Source organism: Canis lupus, chromosome 7, assembly GCF_048164855.1.
Source record: "Canis lupus baileyi chromosome 7, mCanLup2.hap1, whole genome shotgun sequence".
Classification (NCBI taxonomy): Eukaryota; Metazoa; Chordata; class Mammalia; order Carnivora; family Canidae; genus Canis; species Canis lupus.
This window is the reverse complement of record NC_132844.1, coordinates 60,583,401-60,599,572: the sequence shown is the minus strand read 5'-3', so window position 1 is coordinate 60,599,572 and position 16,172 is coordinate 60,583,401. Positions and strand designations below refer to the sequence as shown.

Genomic DNA, 16,172 nt, shown 5'->3' with positions numbered 1-16,172 from the left:
GCCTAATTTGTCTCTTAATGATTTTCCTTGTGCAGTCTTCTCCCCATTCTTGAGCATTCCCAGTCCTAGCTGAGTTCTGGTCTTCGCTAGTGAGTGTCCCCTGCCCCGCTCTGCCTGGGGTGTCTGTGGCCACAGAGCATCAGGCAGTGGGAGAAGTGCACCTTAAGTAACCTCAGCAGGGCCCCAAGTCTCCTTGAGGTAGGATCCAGCCCAGCTCGGGAGCTGGGCTCTTTACCTTAGCTATCTATGATCCTACTGGGGGTCTGTGTAGGGGGTCATCACCCCAGAATCCCAGGTCCTACAATTTGGAGCCCTGAGCTAGACCTATTCAAGACCTTTGGGGCCAGTGGAAGCTGCCTGGAGCTTGGGCTGTGAGGTGGCACTGCCCCCTAGTGTCTAACAGTTCCGATTCCTACCCTGCTGCCAGCCCCCAGTGAGCACAGCCACACGCCAGGTTGTAGAGGTCATAAAATCTCTTCCGAGCCAGCGGGTTGCAGCCAGAGCTGCTAACAAGTCCAGAGGCTTTGCCTTGGGTTCAAGTGCCCCCAAGGCTGTTGCTTAGCTTCCAGAGCTTCCCATCGCTGCCCAGAGCTACCAGAGCCCCAGGCACCACCCCCCCATTCCCATCCCAGGCCCCAGGGCCTGACCCTGATATCCGGGCAAAGTGCTGGGGACATAGACAAAATGTAATGATGTGTAGGAGCCCAAGTGGAGGGTCACATCTCGGTCTCAGCCAACAGACTGTCACCTAGTCCTGAAGTCATGAGCACCATCTGAGAGCTGGGATCTGTGGAGGGGCAGAGGGGCAGGGACACAGAGGTGAGAGGGGGCCTAGGTGTCCACACCCACCATCCCTGGTCCCACGCCTCTTCCAGACCCGGCTCCGATCAGCCCCGGGGCTCTTACCACTGGGGCACATCCAAGAGCTGCTGCTCCTCTGGTGGGCAGCAGGCTCTCGCCCCCTCTCTCGTTCCTGGGTGTCACCAGCCCCTCCCGCCACCTCTTCCTCCTCCTCTCCCTCCGACAGGAGGTCACAGATCTGCTGCTGCAGCTCTGGGCTAATGCTGTTCTCAGCCAACACCAGGCTCCGCAAAGCCGTGGGGTAGTTTTCTACCATGTCCAGCAGGGTCTGAGGCGGAAGAGGATGAACCGTTAGGGCAACCCCCCAGACCCCAAACTGCCCCCCCACCCCCCTGGTATGTCCACAGGCACACCGGCTCACCTGCACCCCCACCTCTAGCCCGTCCACAAATGTGAAGGCTTCTCACCTGAGCTGACTGGTTGGTAAGCCCCGTGCCCTCCAAGTCTAGGACCTCTAGGGTGCGGCTGGAGGCCACAGCTACAGCCAGCATCCCTGCCACGTGGTCACCTGGGGAGGCGGCACCCATGCACACGGTCACCCGCAGTCATGAGCAGGCCCGCTGACCCTCCCCACAGCCTCCCCTGTGCCCTAACAACCTTGAACCCCACCCGCGAGCCAGCACATGCTGATACCTGGCAGGTGTTCAAAGGGGCCACCGTGAATGGTGAGTGAACGGGTGAAGCAAGCCAGGCCCAGGAGGGGTGACGGGTACTTTGATGTACCTTTTGGTCATTTGGTCCTCCAAACAGGTGGCTTCTCTACTGCCTCCCAGGTTCCCCCTCCTTTTTCCCTCCCCCGGTGAGGGGGGGTTACCATGCCAAACAATGGTCCCAAGTTCTTGGATGGGGCTGGGATGGTGAGACTCACAGGGGGCTTCCTTGAGCCTCACCCAGCGGGTTGTAGTCCAGATTGAGGACGCGGACCTGGGAGCTGTGGGCCACGGCAATCGCGAGGCGGCTCCAGCCCTTGGGGGTGATGCCAGGGTTGGCACTCAGCGTTAGCTCCTTCAAGCCTGGGCAGCAACGAAGCGAGAAACCAGGATGGAGGTGGGGCCCTCTTCAAGCCCCTCCCCTGCCCTGGATCGCTGGGGAGTCCCTGGTAGCTGAGAGACACCCTGTCCCACCACAGAGTTTAGGGACCATTAGAGACCCCTGCCTTTCCTGCCCACCACAGCCTGGATGCGTGAGTCTCCATTCTGCTTAGCCCCCAATCCTTCTCCTTCCTGAGAGGATTGAAAAACATTCTCATCCCCAGTCAGAGCCCTCAGCTCTGGGTACACAGGCCCCTGCCCCCCGCACCTAGCTTTTTCATCAAGGCCACTAGCCCGTACCCTCAGCGGAGCCCCCTTGCTCACCTGACTTGGCTCCATCTGGGGGCAGGAGGCCACAGATGAGGTTGATGGCTTCATCACCCAGCATGCAGTCCCCCAGGTCCAGAGCCACAAGGGCAGGGTGGAGGGCCAGGGCTGGGTTCAGCAAGGCCAGCCCCGCATCTGTCAGGGGGCTCCCATGCAGGCTGGCGGGCGAGACCAGAGAGCAGAGGTTACTGCGGTCACCAGCCTTATCTGTAGGGGATGGAGCCCCTTCCCTTATGTGAGCCCGAGGGTGAGCAGGGCCCTTGTCCCAGCACTTGGGAGAAGCCTTGGGAAGGGAGAAAGAAAATTCTAGATTCTAAAGGAATACAGGTAGAAGAGTCTGGTTTCTTTTCTGGGGCAGGGATTAGGATCCAGGACAGAGCAGAGAAGGTGTGTGGGAGGTGGACTGAGGCTCTTCAGCGGGCAGAGTGTAGGGGCAGGGGTCTAGGCCCCAGGAGAGTTCCTTCTTGAGACCCGCGGAGCGGTCCCCAAGTAGTCAGTGCCAGCGATTAGGTGGCGAGGTACGCGCGCCCTGCCAGGAGGGGGTGGGCATCCCATCTCATTTGGGGTGGGGCTGCGGGTGTAAAGTCGGGAGGTGAGGGATGCGCTCGGAGGGTGTCGTGGACGGGCTCGGGGAGAGGGATGAGGCAGGGGCCAGGGAGGGGAAGGCAGGCTGGTGCAGAGGCGGCTACAGGAGGGCGTGTGGAGGACCCGGCAGTGGCAGGGGGCGTGAAGAGGGGCGCGGCGCCCGGGGCCCCTTGCGAGGAGCGCACTCACAAGAGGGACTGGATGGAGCGGTTGGTCCGCAGCGCCTCCGCCAGCTGCTTGATGCGGCTGGGGCTGGACACGACGCCCAGGTTAAGGTTGAGCTGCGCCAGGGACGTGGCCCCGGCCAGGGCCCGGCAGATGCGGCCGAAGTCGCGGTCGCAGAGGCGGCAGCCGCGCAGCGAGAGCAGGCGCACGGCGTTGTCGCGCAGGCCGCGGCAGATGTCCCGCACCTCGGCGCCTGACAGCGGCTCCCCCGAAATCTGGATGGAGCTGGGCAGCATGGTACCCGCGGCCGGGCCTCCGGGGCCGGGGCGCGGGCCGCGGCCGAGGTTGGCGGGGCCGGGGCCGGGGCCGGGGGCGGGGCCGGGGCCGGGGCCGGGGGCGCGGGCGGAGCGGGGGCAGAGGCGGGGGCAGAGGCGGGGGCAGAGGCGCGGGCGGCGGCGGCGGGGGCGGCGGGGGCGGCGGGGGCGGCGGCGAAGGCGAAGGCGGCGAAGGCGGGGAGCGGCGGGGGCCGGGCCGGAGGCGGCGGGCGTTGCGGAGGCGCGGAGGTCGCGGGCCGGGCTGAGACCGCGAGGCGCGGGGGCCGGGGCGGTCCGTGCCGTCCGTGTCTGGGCGACCGGCCGAGGCGCGCGGGCCGGGGGCCGGGCGGGCGCTGCTTCGTGCTCGTCCTCGTTTCTCGCGGTCGCGGCGGCGGCTGCGTGGCCTCGGCTCAGGACGTGCGGGACGGGTCTTGGCTCGAGGGCCGCATCTGCTCCCTCCCTCCCTCCGGCCCGGCTCCCCTACAGCCCCGCAGGGAGAGCCCGGGGCGGGCGGGCGGGCGGGCGGCAGCTCCGGCTCCGGCTCCGGCTTCGGCTCCGGCTCCTGCGCCGGAGCGGGCGGCGGGTTCCCATGGCAACGGCCGCGTCACCGCCGCTCGCCCCGCCCCCGGCCCGGCCTAGGCCACGCGGCCCGGCTCCGCGCCCCCCCGGGTCTGGGAGCGCCGGGGCTGGGCGTGGGCTGAGGCCGGCACGAGCAGGGGCGTGGCGGGAGGATGGAGGCGCGTCACGTGGCGATGGCCCGCGAGCCTGTCCCCAGCTGCTTCTGCCCCTCCGCCTCGGGGCCAGCCCCTCGGGCACGCCCGGCCGCCCTGCTTGGAGGGCCCGCCCCCGAGACGACAGGCGGGAGTGCGGCGGGGACACCCAGCCCCGGAGGACTCCCCCGCGCGCCCCCCGCCAAGATGGCGGCCCCGCAGCGGAGGCCCCCGGGCCCGGGGCGGCGGGTTCCTCCGACAGGTGAGCTGCACGGAGGTGCAGGGTGCAGGCGGCGGACGTCCCGGGGCACTGGGTAGCCCAATTTTAAAGGGGGTGCTAGGTCCAGCCACCTGCCTTGGTGGCTGGCAGCTGGGTTAGGTGGGCTGGAACTTTCGGGAAGGGTCCGCCGCGCGGTGCGGGTAGTGCTGTTTGCACTTTGTCCACTGGTGATGGTGTGGGGTCCTCACGTAACATCGGGTCACACAGGGCAAGTGGAGGGCACGTCTTCCTTAGGCCCGTTGCTAGGAGGAAGAGATGCCCGCCCACATTTACTAGGGTAACCATTTAAAAAAAAGAATGTAAGCCTAGTGAAGGGAGGACAAAAATTCTATTTCATCAACCACCTGACAAACTCCTTAAGTGGAACAGGTTAGAGATGCACACAGGGATGGATGGTGCTACGCTTGGGGTGGTGGTGGTTTTGAAGAGTGAACAGCACTCTTCAAGGAGGAGAGCAAACTCCTAGTGATGGCTTTGTTCCTCTGGCCCCAGTATTACCAGGACACAGCCAGGTTTAACTTCAAAGGTGTTCTCTGTCAGGAAAGTTATTCCTATGCAACACCCCAGGGGCGCAAGGGCCTTGTAAGGACACAGGGTTGAATCTGGAAGTTTTTAAGCAATTGTCATTTGTCATTGTTTCATTGGTGTCCCAAGAGTGAGGACGAGCCCGCTCAAGCGGGGTGCTCTCCTCCATCAGACTTATGGTTCCTGTGCTTGAGGCCTCCCTGCTGCTCCGAGGGTGTCCCCTGCCCTCAGGGGCAGGTTCCATATTCAGTCATTGCTTTCAGTGGTAGTCTGGGCTGTCCCACCTTCATCCTGGCTGGATGAAGGTATCAAGAAGAAAACATGTGACATTATCGCCAGTGAGAGAACAGGGAAGTGTGCAGGAGGTAGGGTGGCAGGGAGGACCACTAGAATGGCAGCTGCAGTTCCAAACTTCAATCAGTATTTTAATTACCAAGTCTATATTTAGCAAGACAAGGGGAGAGATAAAGAGGAAGGAAGGAGTAGGTGGAGAGAGGGCCTCAGAGGAGCTGAGCCACTTTCTGCACTGGCTGCAGAGCCCTGCAGTCCCGGCCAGGCCTTCCTGGCCTTGTGCCCTTCAGAAGGCCCACAGGCGTCAAGGAGTTGGCTTAAGTGGCTACAGCTCTGAGGCAGCTGCAGACCCCATCAAAGAGACACACATCATCAGTACTGTTCTTTAATCTTCCTCTGCTCCGCAGATGGGGGGATGGGGGCCAGCCAAGGGGCTCAGGTGGGTCAGTGTGATTGCAGGGTCACCGCGACAGCCTTGGCTGTGGCGTTGAGTACAGTAGCAGAGAGCCTAGCAGCAGGGAGTGCAGCAGGGATGTCTCTGGGGACCCTCTGCATGGGCGGGATGTTGGGGCCCTCCAACGTGTCCAGGATCCCTGAAAGGAGAAGGACAGAAGGTGAGCAAGAGTTGGCTGGGCCCTGCCCAGGGAGGCTGTTCCCTTCCCCCGAAGCCCAGGCCCTCCTGTCACTCACCCTCCACCACCTTGTGGTAGGCAAAATGCAGATACAGCAGGAAGAGCATGTGCAGGGCAGCCAGGGTGCCACAGAGAAGCAGCCGCTGAGTGGGGCCCACAGTCCTGGACACCAGCACTGCCACCTAGGGCCACAGGGGTACAGCTCAGAGGACCTAGATGCAGCGTGGAGAAGACAGTCCTACCCACAGGAGAATTACCTTTGGGCTCTTCCCACCCATTCAGAGCCCTTTGTGGGGTTTAGCCCAAGCTCCGGCCTGTCTTCCCGAACTCTCTGGGAGGTCAGCCCACCCCTGGCAGCCTTTTGCCCAGCTTACCATGCGGAGGGTTGAAAGCCCACCCACCAGCAACCAGAAGAGGTAGAAGAGGGCATGGAGGTGGATATTATAGGTGATGAACAGGACAATGCAGTGCCCAAAGAGGCCGTAGCCCTAGGAAACAAAACGGCGGAGAGGAAAATCGCTCAGGCTGGGCTGACCTTTGATCTCTCACAAGGACCCTGAGAAAGAAATGATCTGCTGGCCAGCTCATCCCATTCCAGCCCCTGCGGCCCCAAGACAGAGGCAGACTGAGGCCTAGCTATTCTTTTTAAAGACTACCCTTGCCCACCACCATGCTGGACTCCTTACCAGCAGTGCCAGCATCTGGAGCATGGTGATCTGGGCGTTGCACAGGTAGGCGAGGAAGTAAATGAAGGACGAGACACCCAGCCAGTAGCCGAAGCAGGTGCCAATGGCTGTGCCCATCAGGGTGCCCTCCCGCTGTGGGGTGAAGGCTCTGCTTAGTCCTGGGAGGCCTCTAGTCTCAGCCTCACCCAGGGCTTCCCTCAGGGGCTGCTTCTACCTCACTCCACCAACCTCTCCTTGGGTAGCTTTCGACTTAGGTCAGCCACCCCCCAAAGTCCTTTGTCCTGCTTACGATAATGGTGTCAGATGTCTTCATCCCATGGAGGAGGATGGCAACCAGCGTGAAGACCAGCATGAGAGGTCCATAGAGTTCACCTGCAATTTTCTGTCAACATAGCAACTCACTCAGGCTGGAGGGTTCAATGGCTCTTCTTGTTTGTGTCTTCCTGGGATTTGCCTGGTGGCCCCACCCTCTGCCCTCATGCCTCCCCCAGCTCCTCCAAACATGCTACCTTGGGTATTCACCTGGGGGAAGCTGACCATCTTGACAGGGATCATGGACTCCAGGAGCCTGGGAGAGGAGAGGAGAGATGAGAGCCAAGGCAGCACTAGGCTATGAGGTTCTGGAGGGTCTGAATCTTATTCATCTCTAACTCCAGAGAACATGCTAGATGGTAAAGGAGAAGAGAGTAAAGACAGACTAGGAATGAGAAAACAATTTCCTTGTCGCTAAAAATGCGTCCAGGAAGGACAGGCTTCTGATACCCTGCTGACACACAGCAGCAATATGGAGACCTCGGAGAGTGCACCTGGGCCTTGAGAGAGGGCTTGACAATTTACCTATTTGACCTGCTCCCCTTTAAAAGGCCAACCTCAGCAGAGAATGCCCAGAATTCAGGGCTGTGATGGAGAAGCCCTGGAAAGTTTAAAAGGAAAGTTTTACTGAAGGCAGTAGGTCTCCTGCCTCTTTCTGCTTACCATTCCTCAGAGCACCGCTGAGCATTTTCTTGAAAAACATCTTTGATGTGGGATGAAAACTCACTTCTCCCTACTTTCAAGAATTAAGTGGCCAGTTCCTATTAATACCTTGAATTTTGGTTGGATCCTATTTCTTTTGGGAAACCTGCCCTGTTCCACCCTCTAGCCTCCTCTGGGTCAGGTGTCCTTCCTGTGTGTCCCAACATAGCGAATGAGTGGTGTATTGTAATTGCACTTGAGGGCAAAGCTCCCATCTTATCTTCACCCTCTGTCTTCAGTGAGACAAAACCACTACAGTGCCCAGCACAGAGCAAATGCTCAATGATAGCTGCTAAGTGGTACTGGGTGTCTGATGGGCACTGCTTAAGTTAAAGGACAAAGAACCAAGCCAAAATTAGATCCACTTCTTGAAAAGTCATTCAACAACTATGTACCGATATTCTGGCTCAGAGACTGTTCCGGTGCTGGGAATAAAAAAAATAAAAATAAAACAGAGCTTGTTTTTGAGGCGGTCTCTGGGGAGCCAGCCCCAGGAATAAAAAAGCATAGCACTGCTGAGGTGTTATCTGTTAAAGGAAAGCACAGAGTTCTCTAGGATCACCAGCAGAGGACAGAGTGGGGATGGGGTTGAGGAATAGGGAAGAGGAAGCAACATTTGAGCTGGCTGTTGAGAGAAGAATAGTTTGCTGGATGAAGAAGAGGAGGAAGGCAATGTGTTATCACTATGTCCTGTTCTGTGACTGGTAAGAGGTATGGTGTAGCTGGAGTACAGGTGCAGTGATGAGGGCTGGGTATCTGGTTGTAGTTTGGATGAAGGACTAGATATGAGAAGGATCCTCACCTGCTTCGCACCTGGGCTGGCTCCACATCGAAATAGGGTCTCAGGATGTCGATGTTGGCATACAAGCTGAAGGCCCTGGAGGCTTGTCTCTTCCCTGCCTGCCACATCTGCAGTAAGGAAGACGGAGTGAAGTGGGTAGGTACTGCGAGAGGTTCTTGGCCATAGTCCCTGTCGCTCACTTTCTATTGGCCTTCTACACAGTTCTAATGGGTTAGGCGACATGGGGGTGAACTTTAACATCAACTCCAGCACTTGGGGGCCTTCCTAAGTATACTTTTCCACCTGCTAGGGATCCAATCCTGCTTACCTGATCTGCCACTTGCCGGCTCAGCTGTCCCTTAAAGCCCTTCATGCCCAGGAACTCCCCATCCTCTTCTTCAGCAGCAGCTGCATCAGCATCTACTTCTTCTTCACGCAGGCGCTGATGCAGTTCACCCATATCCTCAAAGCTGGAGCCTGAGGTATCATCCATGTTCTCCATGTCAATCACAGCTGAGCCCCCACCCTGTGAAGACAATGGCTTCTAGAGTGCAGGCCCTTTCTGTTCCATCCGCGGGTCCTCCTCCGTTCCTCCCAGGATTTGGGACTTTGTTCTTCCACTGCTGGGGATATGGCTTGGAATCACCATAGATCATACCACTCTCTTCCCCTCATCTGCTCTCAGAATCCTTGGTTGTCTGGCTCTCTTTTCTAGCCTGGGAAACCTACCCCCTGTCTTGCATATATGTCTTTCTTCTACCTTCCCTATCAAATCCTCAGAGGGCTGCAAAAGTGCCCGTTTTGTCTTTTCCAATCCCCAAACAAGGCTGTGCACACAGCATGGTTTTAGCCAGCGCCGGTGAATACCGCCCACTCCCTCGCCATGCCTGGCCCCGATCGACCAACAAACTTGTCTCGAAAGCAAGAGCAGGCAGGCCCAGAGGCACGAGGCCCTCTGGCTGGAGCACCAGTCTGGACCTTTGAGGTCAGCACCAGTCCCACTACCTTCCGTGTACACCAAGAGCCAAAGGAGAGGACAAGTGTTGCAAATGGAGCAGACTTCCAAGCTCCCAGGGAGAGTCCCCGCGACGCTTCAGGACGGCTGCCGGCCCTGCGGCTGCCGGCAGCCGGAGCCCTGGGGCGATTACCTGGATGTTTTCTTCGAACCCTCCCCATTCCGGGCCGGCCCCGCTTCGGGCGCCGCCAGCCGGCGCCGCCGTAGTTGCCATGTCCCTCGAGGGCTCCCGTCGCTGAAGCCCGCGCTAGTCCCGCGCGCGGAGGAGGAGTGGGAGAGACGTGGGCCTGAAGGAGGGAGATGTCTAGGGGCGAAAAAGAGCGGTGGGTTCAGCCGGAACGCAAAAAGGAGAAACCCGGATGTTTGGCCCAAACCGACTTCCGGAAGCTGGGGACGTGGACGGAGGCTGCACAGAATCTCGCGATATTTAACATCCCGGGAGGCGGTGCGTTGCCATGGAGACGAAGGAGGGCGACTGGGACGCGCGCGCCAGTTTGCTGCCCTAGTCACGTGGAGGGGTAGAAGATGGCGGCCGCCCAGGCGGTGCAAGAGATGCGGACCCGCGTGGTTCTAGGGGAGTTCGGGGTTCGCAATGTAAGCCCGTGGCCTTGAACTCGGCAAGAGAAATGAGAGTGGAACAGGAGGGATGAGTTGGGATCGGAGTTGGGGCGGGTTTGCCCTACCTGCCCCTTCGCAGACTCGTCTCTCTTTGGTCTAGGTTCATACCACCGACTTTCCCGGTAACTATTCCGGCTATGATGATGCCTGGGACCAAGACCGCTTCGAGAAGGTAGGTGGGGCTGGAGAGGGTATTGGGAACGGATCGTGTGATCTGAGCGGCCTGTGCTTTGGAAACTGCCCGTGGGATTCGCTGCGTTCATAAAACGTTTATTGAGCAATATGCTAGGCCCTCCGTGTACATGGTCTGTGCCCTGTTCGTCGAACAAGATGTTTAATCTTGTTGAAGAGCACGCATAAATGACTCCAGTATGATGTAAAGGTGGTTGGTAGCGATAAGAAAGGACAGTCGTGACTAGGGTGACCCCTGAGGGGCACTTAATCTGGAACGGAAAGCGGGGTAGCGGTATGGAAGATTTCCTTCCTGCAGGAGATGACATCTGAATTGAGCCCTGAACGATGAGTAAAATCTGAGAAAGGGTAAGGGTGAAGGTGGGGGGACGAAGACTAGAAGCTACATTATAAAGGCTTTGTGAACTGTGTTCCAAGAACGTCCAGTTTATTATTGCTAGAATGTAAAGTCGGGCAGCATGAGTGCTAGGCAAGATTGAAGTGCATCTTAGACACTGTAGGTGATAGGGAAGTTTTGAAGAGCTCTGAGCCAGATGTGATCTGATTTGCATCCTTAACTGTTGGGAAAGATCATAGAGGGTAGTCAGATTTGTGACAGAATTGCATAGAGGAGCTGAGGTTGAAGGTATGAACTAAAATGATAATCAGGAAAGTAGAGCAAAAAGGAGACATGATAAATTTGGTGACTGTTTTGATGTGGGCTGTGAGGAGGGAGTATAAAATAACCTACCTTGAGGAACTGCTTTAATGGATGGTGGTGCCATTTACTGATGAAAAATAGGTCTGGGGAAGGGGAATGATGCTGCATTGTTTCCTGAATGTGAGGTCTAGCAGGCCAGTAAAATGTGTGTTTGAAAGGAGATGAGAAGTGAGAATTTGGGAGTTTTCTGTATATATAGTTGTTAAACCCATGAGCGTGATTGAGGTCACTTTGGAGAGAGATAAAAATCCAGAAAATAGTGACTTTATGGAGTGGGTAGGAGATAGTGAATTTAGAAGGATTCATTGGAGGAGAAAGAACCAGAAGATTGGTGCTCAGAAACCAAGGCAGAGTTGGAAAATGGAGGGATTCTATCAATGCCCGATGGAGGAGTCTAGTAAGAAAGGACAGAGTAGAATGGTCTCTGTGGGTGGTCTGGTTGGAGGATTTAAATGAATAGAGGATACAAATGGGAACTTTTCAAGAAGTTCATGAAGAATTGGGGGAGAAGGGAACAGCTATGAGGTACATCTGGCCAAAGGGAGGTTCTTGGGTGAGTGGGAACATTGTTGCTGGGGCTGGGGGATATCCAGAGGGACGGTATTGATTCCACAGAGGCCAAGGCTTCATTTAGTGCATTTTCTGTCCCTGTAGAATTTCCGTGTGGATGTAGTGCACATGGATGAAAACTCATTGGAGTTCGACATGGTGGGAATTGATGCAGCCATTGCCAATGCTTTTCGACGCATTTTATTAGCTGAGGTATTTATTGGTGGGCATGGTGGCAGGGACGGAGTTGGGTGGAAACTGAGCCATCACCTTACTTGGAGAATTCTTAGGTTGCTCCTTTCATTTTCCTGAGCATTCCTCCTGAACTTTTCATCAGGTGTTTTTCTGGGAATAGGGCCCCCTGTGTCAGGAAGTAGGAGTAAATAGGGAGTCTGTAGGGTCTCTGTAGATGAATGATTTTATTTTTTGGGCAGGTGCCAACCATGGCTGTGGAAAAGGTCCTGGTGTACAACAACACATCCATTGTCCAGGATGAGATCCTTGCTCATCGCTTGGGGCTTATTCCCATTCATGCTGATCCTCGTCTGTTTGAGTATCGGAACCAAGGTCAGCGCTTGAGAAAACGAAATTGTGGCAAAATGGGAACAGCTGTCTCCTAAAGTAGATTCTAGAGGATCTACTGCCTATGTTCAAATCCTGGCTTGATTACTGTGACCATGAGCAAATCACTAATGTTTTGGTACATCAGTTCTGATCTGTGTGAACACTTGCCCTGGTCTTCTGAAATTGGAAATTTGTCCGAGGAGTAAATGAGAAGTGTAGATTAATGCACTCAAATACTCAGTCGTTCTTTAAGAGCTGCCACTTTCATCCTTTGTTCAGGGGATGATGAAGGCACAGAGATAGATACTCTGCAGTTTCGGCTTCAAGTCAGGTGCACACGGAACCCCCATGCTGCTAAAGATTCCTCTGACCCCAATGAACTCTATGTGAACCACAAAGGTGAGTGGTGGTATGGTGAGTAGGAAGGCCCACCTCTTGATGGGTACTAGTTTTAAGGACTGAGGTTTTCCTGATGTGCTTTCTCCAGTGTACTCCAGGCACATGACATGGGTGCCCCTGGGGAATCAGGCTGACCTCTTCCCAGAGGGCACGATCAGACCCGTGCATGATGATATCCTCATTGCTCAGCTGAGGCCTGGCCAGGAGATTGACCTACTCATGCACTGTGTCAAGGGCATTGGTAAGAAACCTGTGGGTTGCCCAGGGCGGGAGGGTAGTTTGAGGACAGCGGGGGGGCAGGGTGTGACTAAGGGGCTGAGGTGAGATGTCCTAACAGGCAGAAAGCCAGTGGGCCTCTGCCATTAGGGGCTTTTTGAACGTCAAGAAGGGTTTCCCCACAGTCTCTGATATCTACCCTCCAGGAAAAGATCATGCCAAGTTTTCACCTGTGGCAACAGCCAGTTACAGGCTCCTGCCAGACATCACCCTGCTTGAGCCCGTGGAAGGGGATGCAGCGGAGGAGCTGAGCCGATGCTTCTCACCTGGTGTCATTGAGGTGCAGGAAGTCCAAGGTAGGACATTTGGGATGCCATGTGTTCAGGTCAGGAGTTAAAGTATGTTTTCTGCGAAGGGAGCAGAAATAAAAAGCTTCGGGCCTAGTTATTTAGAACAGGGTTTGTTTTCATTAGGTAAAAAGGTGGCCAGGGTGGCCAATCCCCGGCTAGATACCTTCAGCAGGGAAGTGTTCCGGAAGGAGAAGCTGAAGAAGGTTGTCCGCCTTGCGCGGGTTCGAGACCATTACATCTGTGAGTATCTGGTCAGGCAGAGGGTGGGGTGGGGCGGGTCAGGTCAGTTCTGTGGCACTGCGGTTTCCTTGCAGAGTCCAGGTGTGGATTCTATAGCACTGTAGCGCAGGAGCTGGTATACAGCCCCTACCTGGGCTAATGTGTGTCTCTGCCTCCCAGTCTCTGTCGAGTCAACAGGGGTGTTACCACCAGATGTGCTAGTGAGTGAAGCCATCAAGGTGCTGATGGGGAAGTGCCGACGGTTCTTGGATGAACTGGATGCAGTTCAGATGGACTGAGGTTTCCACCGGACTTACTGGCATGGCTGGCCTCGGATGCTCCTGAGCCAAGCTGAAGATCTTGGGTCCTGACCTGACCTCACAGGCCTGCTAGAGTCTGGTGTGACTGGAGATCCTGGGTTTTCTGGGATAGTTCCAGTCTTATTTTCAGTCAGTAGGTTTTGCTAAATGTGCCACAAAATGTGACCTCATGCCTTTGTAAGGCCTTAATGTAAATAAATTCACATCCAAATAAAGATCCTCTTGTCAGAGACTACTACCTGAGTTTTAGCCCTCAAATATGGAGCCTCACCTCAAAAGAGGCTTGGCATTATTTAGCCCTTAGGAACATCGGGTTCTGGGGATACTGCAGGTTAGGGCCAAGTCCCTCTGAAGCCTTGAGGTGTGCCAAAGTTGAGGTGGTTCCTGGGAGGGTGGGGGGGGGGACGGACACTCAGCTAAACCCGAAAAAGTATGTGCCACTTAACCTATTATCAGAGGAAGTTTTTGAGGAAAAAGCGTGGTTCACAGCTGTCCAGTCACACTGGGTGGGTGCCTGGCTGACTCAGATTGTAAATTCAAGCCTCACATTGGATGATATAGAGATTACTTAAAAATAAAATCTTGGGATCCCTGGGTGGTGCAGCGGTTTGGCGCCTGCCTTTGGCCCAGGGCGCGATCCTGGAGACCCGGGATCAAATCCCACATCGGGCTCCTGGTGCATGGAGCCTGCTTCTCCCTCTGCCTATGTCTCTGCCTCTCTATCATAAAAAAAAAAAAAAAAAAAAAAAAAAAAAAAAAAAAAATTTTTAAAAAAACCTCACACAAGGAACAGCAGGACTGTTCCCTTTGGACAGTCCCTTGGAGTCTGGTCCAACGGCTACAGAGAACACTTGGGAGAAGGTATGGGCTACCTGGTCTAGGTCTGTCAGAGATAGCAATCTTTTTCTGGTTGTCATACTGTTTGAGAAAGCTTGATATAGCAGGTCCATCAGTCACAGTCCTTTGTGTCCAGTCCCCTCAGCAGGATGCTCAGGAGCAGTGACACCAGATGTCACTGGTTTGAAAAAGGCAGATGGGGCCCTTTCTGTATGAAACTTGAGATCTTTACTGACATGCAGATGTGCTTTAGAGTTAATGTTTCTACAAAAAGGTTCTATAAACAATAGAAAACTTATAGCATGAAGTCACAGGATGTTAAAAATATTACAGCACAATAAATACAACTATGCCCTCCACAGCCCCAACCACAGACAGGGGTAGGCAGCCATCAAGTCTGGAGGGAAGCCTACTCTGACATGGCTTTCACAGCTGACAGGAAGCAGCCCAAAGCACCACTCAGTAAGCAGGCATGAGGCAAATCTGTGCCATAGAAACAGCTACACAGGACCCCAAAGTCCTATTTCCCAACCAGGTTCACTTCTCCCACCCTGCCCGGGTGCCACCAGCTCACAGCCGTAGCTTGAGCCCAGGCTATTCCACTCAGTCCTTTCTGAAACCCTCATGTCAGTGGACTACACCGATGACAGGCCTCTCTGTACAGAACACAGACACACGCTATATGCAATAAGCTGGTCTACAGTCAGCAGTGACCTGAAGGCTAGGGTCCTGCATTCATGTCCCCTCTGCTTACAGGGCCATTCAGTGACCTTTAGAACAGAGTGGAGCCTCACAATACAGGTTGTGATAGGAAGGCATATTTTTTTCTTTTGGAAATGGTCCATGAGAGAAGTGATCAGGGACCTGAAAGACCATGAGATTTTTGAAGGCACCTGGACCCAACTAGTCCGAGAAGAGACCAGTGGCTTTGCTAGCTGCTTGTTACAGACATAGCTTAGCTGGCCTGCATTATCCTCAGATGCCAGTGGCATCACATGACACTAGATAGGGTACTGTGGCTCTTATGCCTGAGTGGACCCTGGGGGCTGGGGAAACCACGCTGAGGGATTGCGCATGGAATATGTGTGACCTCTAAGGGGATGTCAGAAAGCACTCCAGATCCTGGCCCAGCCCTGGTCCCCGATGGGACTATACTTGACACTGTGCCCAGAGCTTGGCAGCAGCCTGTACCATAGATCCCATCAGGTAACCAGATTCTTGCTCAAACAGAGAGGGAACTGGCTAAATTCAGTTCAGCACTCAGCACCTGACCCAGACATGCCCCGGGGTACAGGGAAGGTCTTCTCCCAGTCTAGCAGTAAGGGGGCTCAGTGGGACTTGCAGCAGCCCAGGAGCAACTCTGGAGCAAGCAGTGAGGACCGAGCCCTTATGTAAGCCCAGCTGGTTGCAGTGTTGGGTGTTAGCACCCCTAGTTACCACTCTACACAGGTGTATGGCTACATGGGTGTGGGAGGGCTTGGGGAGTAGGGCCAGTCTGCTCTAGCTTTTCTTTCTTGGAAAGTTGAAACTCCAAGTAGAATGGGAGATACCTGGAAGATCTAGACGGAATGGTGTGAGCACGAACTCCCTTTCTTGATACCTTAGATTTCGTTACCTCTGCCCTGCACCGGGGCCCCTCTCTCCAGCTTCAGACCTGGATCTCTCTCCAGGCTGACAGTGGTACAAAGTGAGGTGGCAGTGGAGAGGGGCCTAGAGATTAGCTACGAAGGGGAAGAAGAGATGACAATAAAGGCCGAGGAAGAATGCCCAAAAGTTTGATTCAGGGTTCAAAGATGGTGGCCAGGCCGCCCTCCTCGTTGTCCAGCACCTCTGTCTCCAGCATTGGCTTAGTTTTTTTGAAAAGTGAGGGAAGATTCTTAATGTGAACTTCTTTTCGGAACTGTTCTCCCAAGGGTTTCTGTGGAAGACAAATGAGAAGAATTGATGCTGGGCCCTGAGTAGTGGATTGTCTGAAAGACAACTACAGCTGG

The 16,172-nt window shown here is 55.4% G+C and overlaps 4 protein-coding genes across 5 annotated transcripts in view; 1 reads left to right on the top strand and 3 right to left on the bottom strand.

Moving 5' to 3' along the window:
* Positions 1–455: 455 nt before the first annotated feature.
* Positions 456–3,282, bottom strand: LRRC73 (leucine rich repeat containing 73). The gene is made up of 6 exons (XM_072832913.1): positions 2,994–3,282; positions 2,217–2,377; positions 1,752–1,874; positions 1,269–1,369; positions 907–1,129; positions 456–787 (listed from the first exon to the last, which is right to left on the bottom strand). The coding sequence occupies exons 1-6, from the start codon at positions 3,263–3,265 to the stop codon at positions 717–719; spliced, it is 951 nt and encodes a 316-aa protein (XP_072689014.1). The 5' UTR covers positions 3,266–3,282; the 3' UTR covers positions 456–716.
* Positions 3,283–5,202: 1,920 nt separating this feature from the next.
* On the bottom strand, positions 5,203–9,619 carry YIPF3 (Yip1 domain family member 3). The gene is made up of 9 exons (XM_072832907.1): positions 9,351–9,619; positions 8,531–8,728; positions 8,224–8,330; positions 6,930–6,975; positions 6,697–6,789; positions 6,408–6,539; positions 6,096–6,209; positions 5,780–5,903; positions 5,203–5,682 (listed from the first exon to the last, which is right to left on the bottom strand). The coding sequence occupies exons 1-9, from the start codon at positions 9,429–9,431 to the stop codon at positions 5,534–5,536; spliced, it is 1,044 nt and encodes a 347-aa protein (XP_072689008.1). The 5' UTR covers positions 9,432–9,619; the 3' UTR covers positions 5,203–5,533.
* Positions 9,620–9,655: 36 nt separating this feature from the next.
* Positions 9,656–13,579, top strand: POLR1C (RNA polymerase I and III subunit C). Its single transcript, XM_072832909.1, has 9 exons — positions 9,656–9,811; positions 9,936–10,007; positions 11,382–11,489; positions 11,711–11,843; positions 12,120–12,239; positions 12,328–12,480; positions 12,662–12,811; positions 12,929–13,045; positions 13,205–13,579. The coding sequence occupies exons 1-9, from the start codon at positions 9,743–9,745 to the stop codon at positions 13,321–13,323; spliced, it is 1,041 nt and encodes a 346-aa protein (XP_072689010.1). The 5' UTR covers positions 9,656–9,742; the 3' UTR covers positions 13,324–13,579.
* Positions 13,580–14,386: 807 nt separating this feature from the next.
* XPO5 (exportin 5) overlaps positions 14,387–16,172 on the bottom strand; it is a 51,372-nt gene continuing 49,586 nt past the window's right edge. For both annotated transcript variants that reach the window (XM_072832881.1, XM_072832882.1), the window contains one exon: positions 14,387–16,099. In XM_072832881.1, the coding sequence (XP_072688982.1) occupies positions 15,962–16,099 (138 nt within the window). In that variant the 3' untranslated portion in view covers positions 14,387–15,961. The remainder of the gene's footprint in view (positions 16,100–16,172) is intronic.

Excerpts from the sequence above, each read along its gene's own strand:
- LRRC73 (XM_072832913.1), bottom strand. The coding sequence starts at position 3,265 with ATGCTGCCCAGCTCCATCCAGATTTCGGGGGAGCCGCTGTCAGGCGCC. Across the intron at positions 2,378-2,993 it reads CGCTCCATCCAGTCCCTCTT|CCTGCATGGGAGCCCCCTGA; the intron begins GTGAGTGCGCTC and ends CTCGCCCGCCAG. Across the intron at positions 1,370-1,751 it reads TCTGGACTACAACCCGCTGG|GTGACCACGTGGCAGGGATG; the intron begins GTGAGGCTCAAG and ends CCGCCTCCCCAG.
- YIPF3 (XM_072832907.1), bottom strand. The coding sequence starts at position 9,431 with ATGGCAACTACGGCGGCGCCGGCTGGCGGCGCCCGAAGCGGGGCCGGC. Across the intron at positions 6,976-8,223 it reads CCAGCCCAGGTGCGAAGCAG|GCTCCTGGAGTCCATGATCC; the intron begins GTGAGGATCCTT and ends CTCCTCTCCCAG. Across the intron at positions 6,540-6,696 it reads AGACATCTGACACCATTATC|CGGGAGGGCACCCTGATGGG; the intron begins GTAAGCAGGACA and ends TTCACCCCACAG.
- POLR1C (XM_072832909.1), top strand. The coding sequence starts at position 9,743 with ATGGCGGCCGCCCAGGCGGTGCAAGAGATGCGGACCCGCGTGGTTCTA. Across the intron at positions 11,490-11,710 it reads GACGCATTTTATTAGCTGAG|GTGCCAACCATGGCTGTGGA; the intron begins GTATTTATTGGT and ends TTTTTTGGGCAG. Across the intron at positions 12,812-12,928 it reads TGAGGTGCAGGAAGTCCAAG|GTAAAAAGGTGGCCAGGGTG; the intron begins GTAGGACATTTG and ends TGTTTTCATTAG.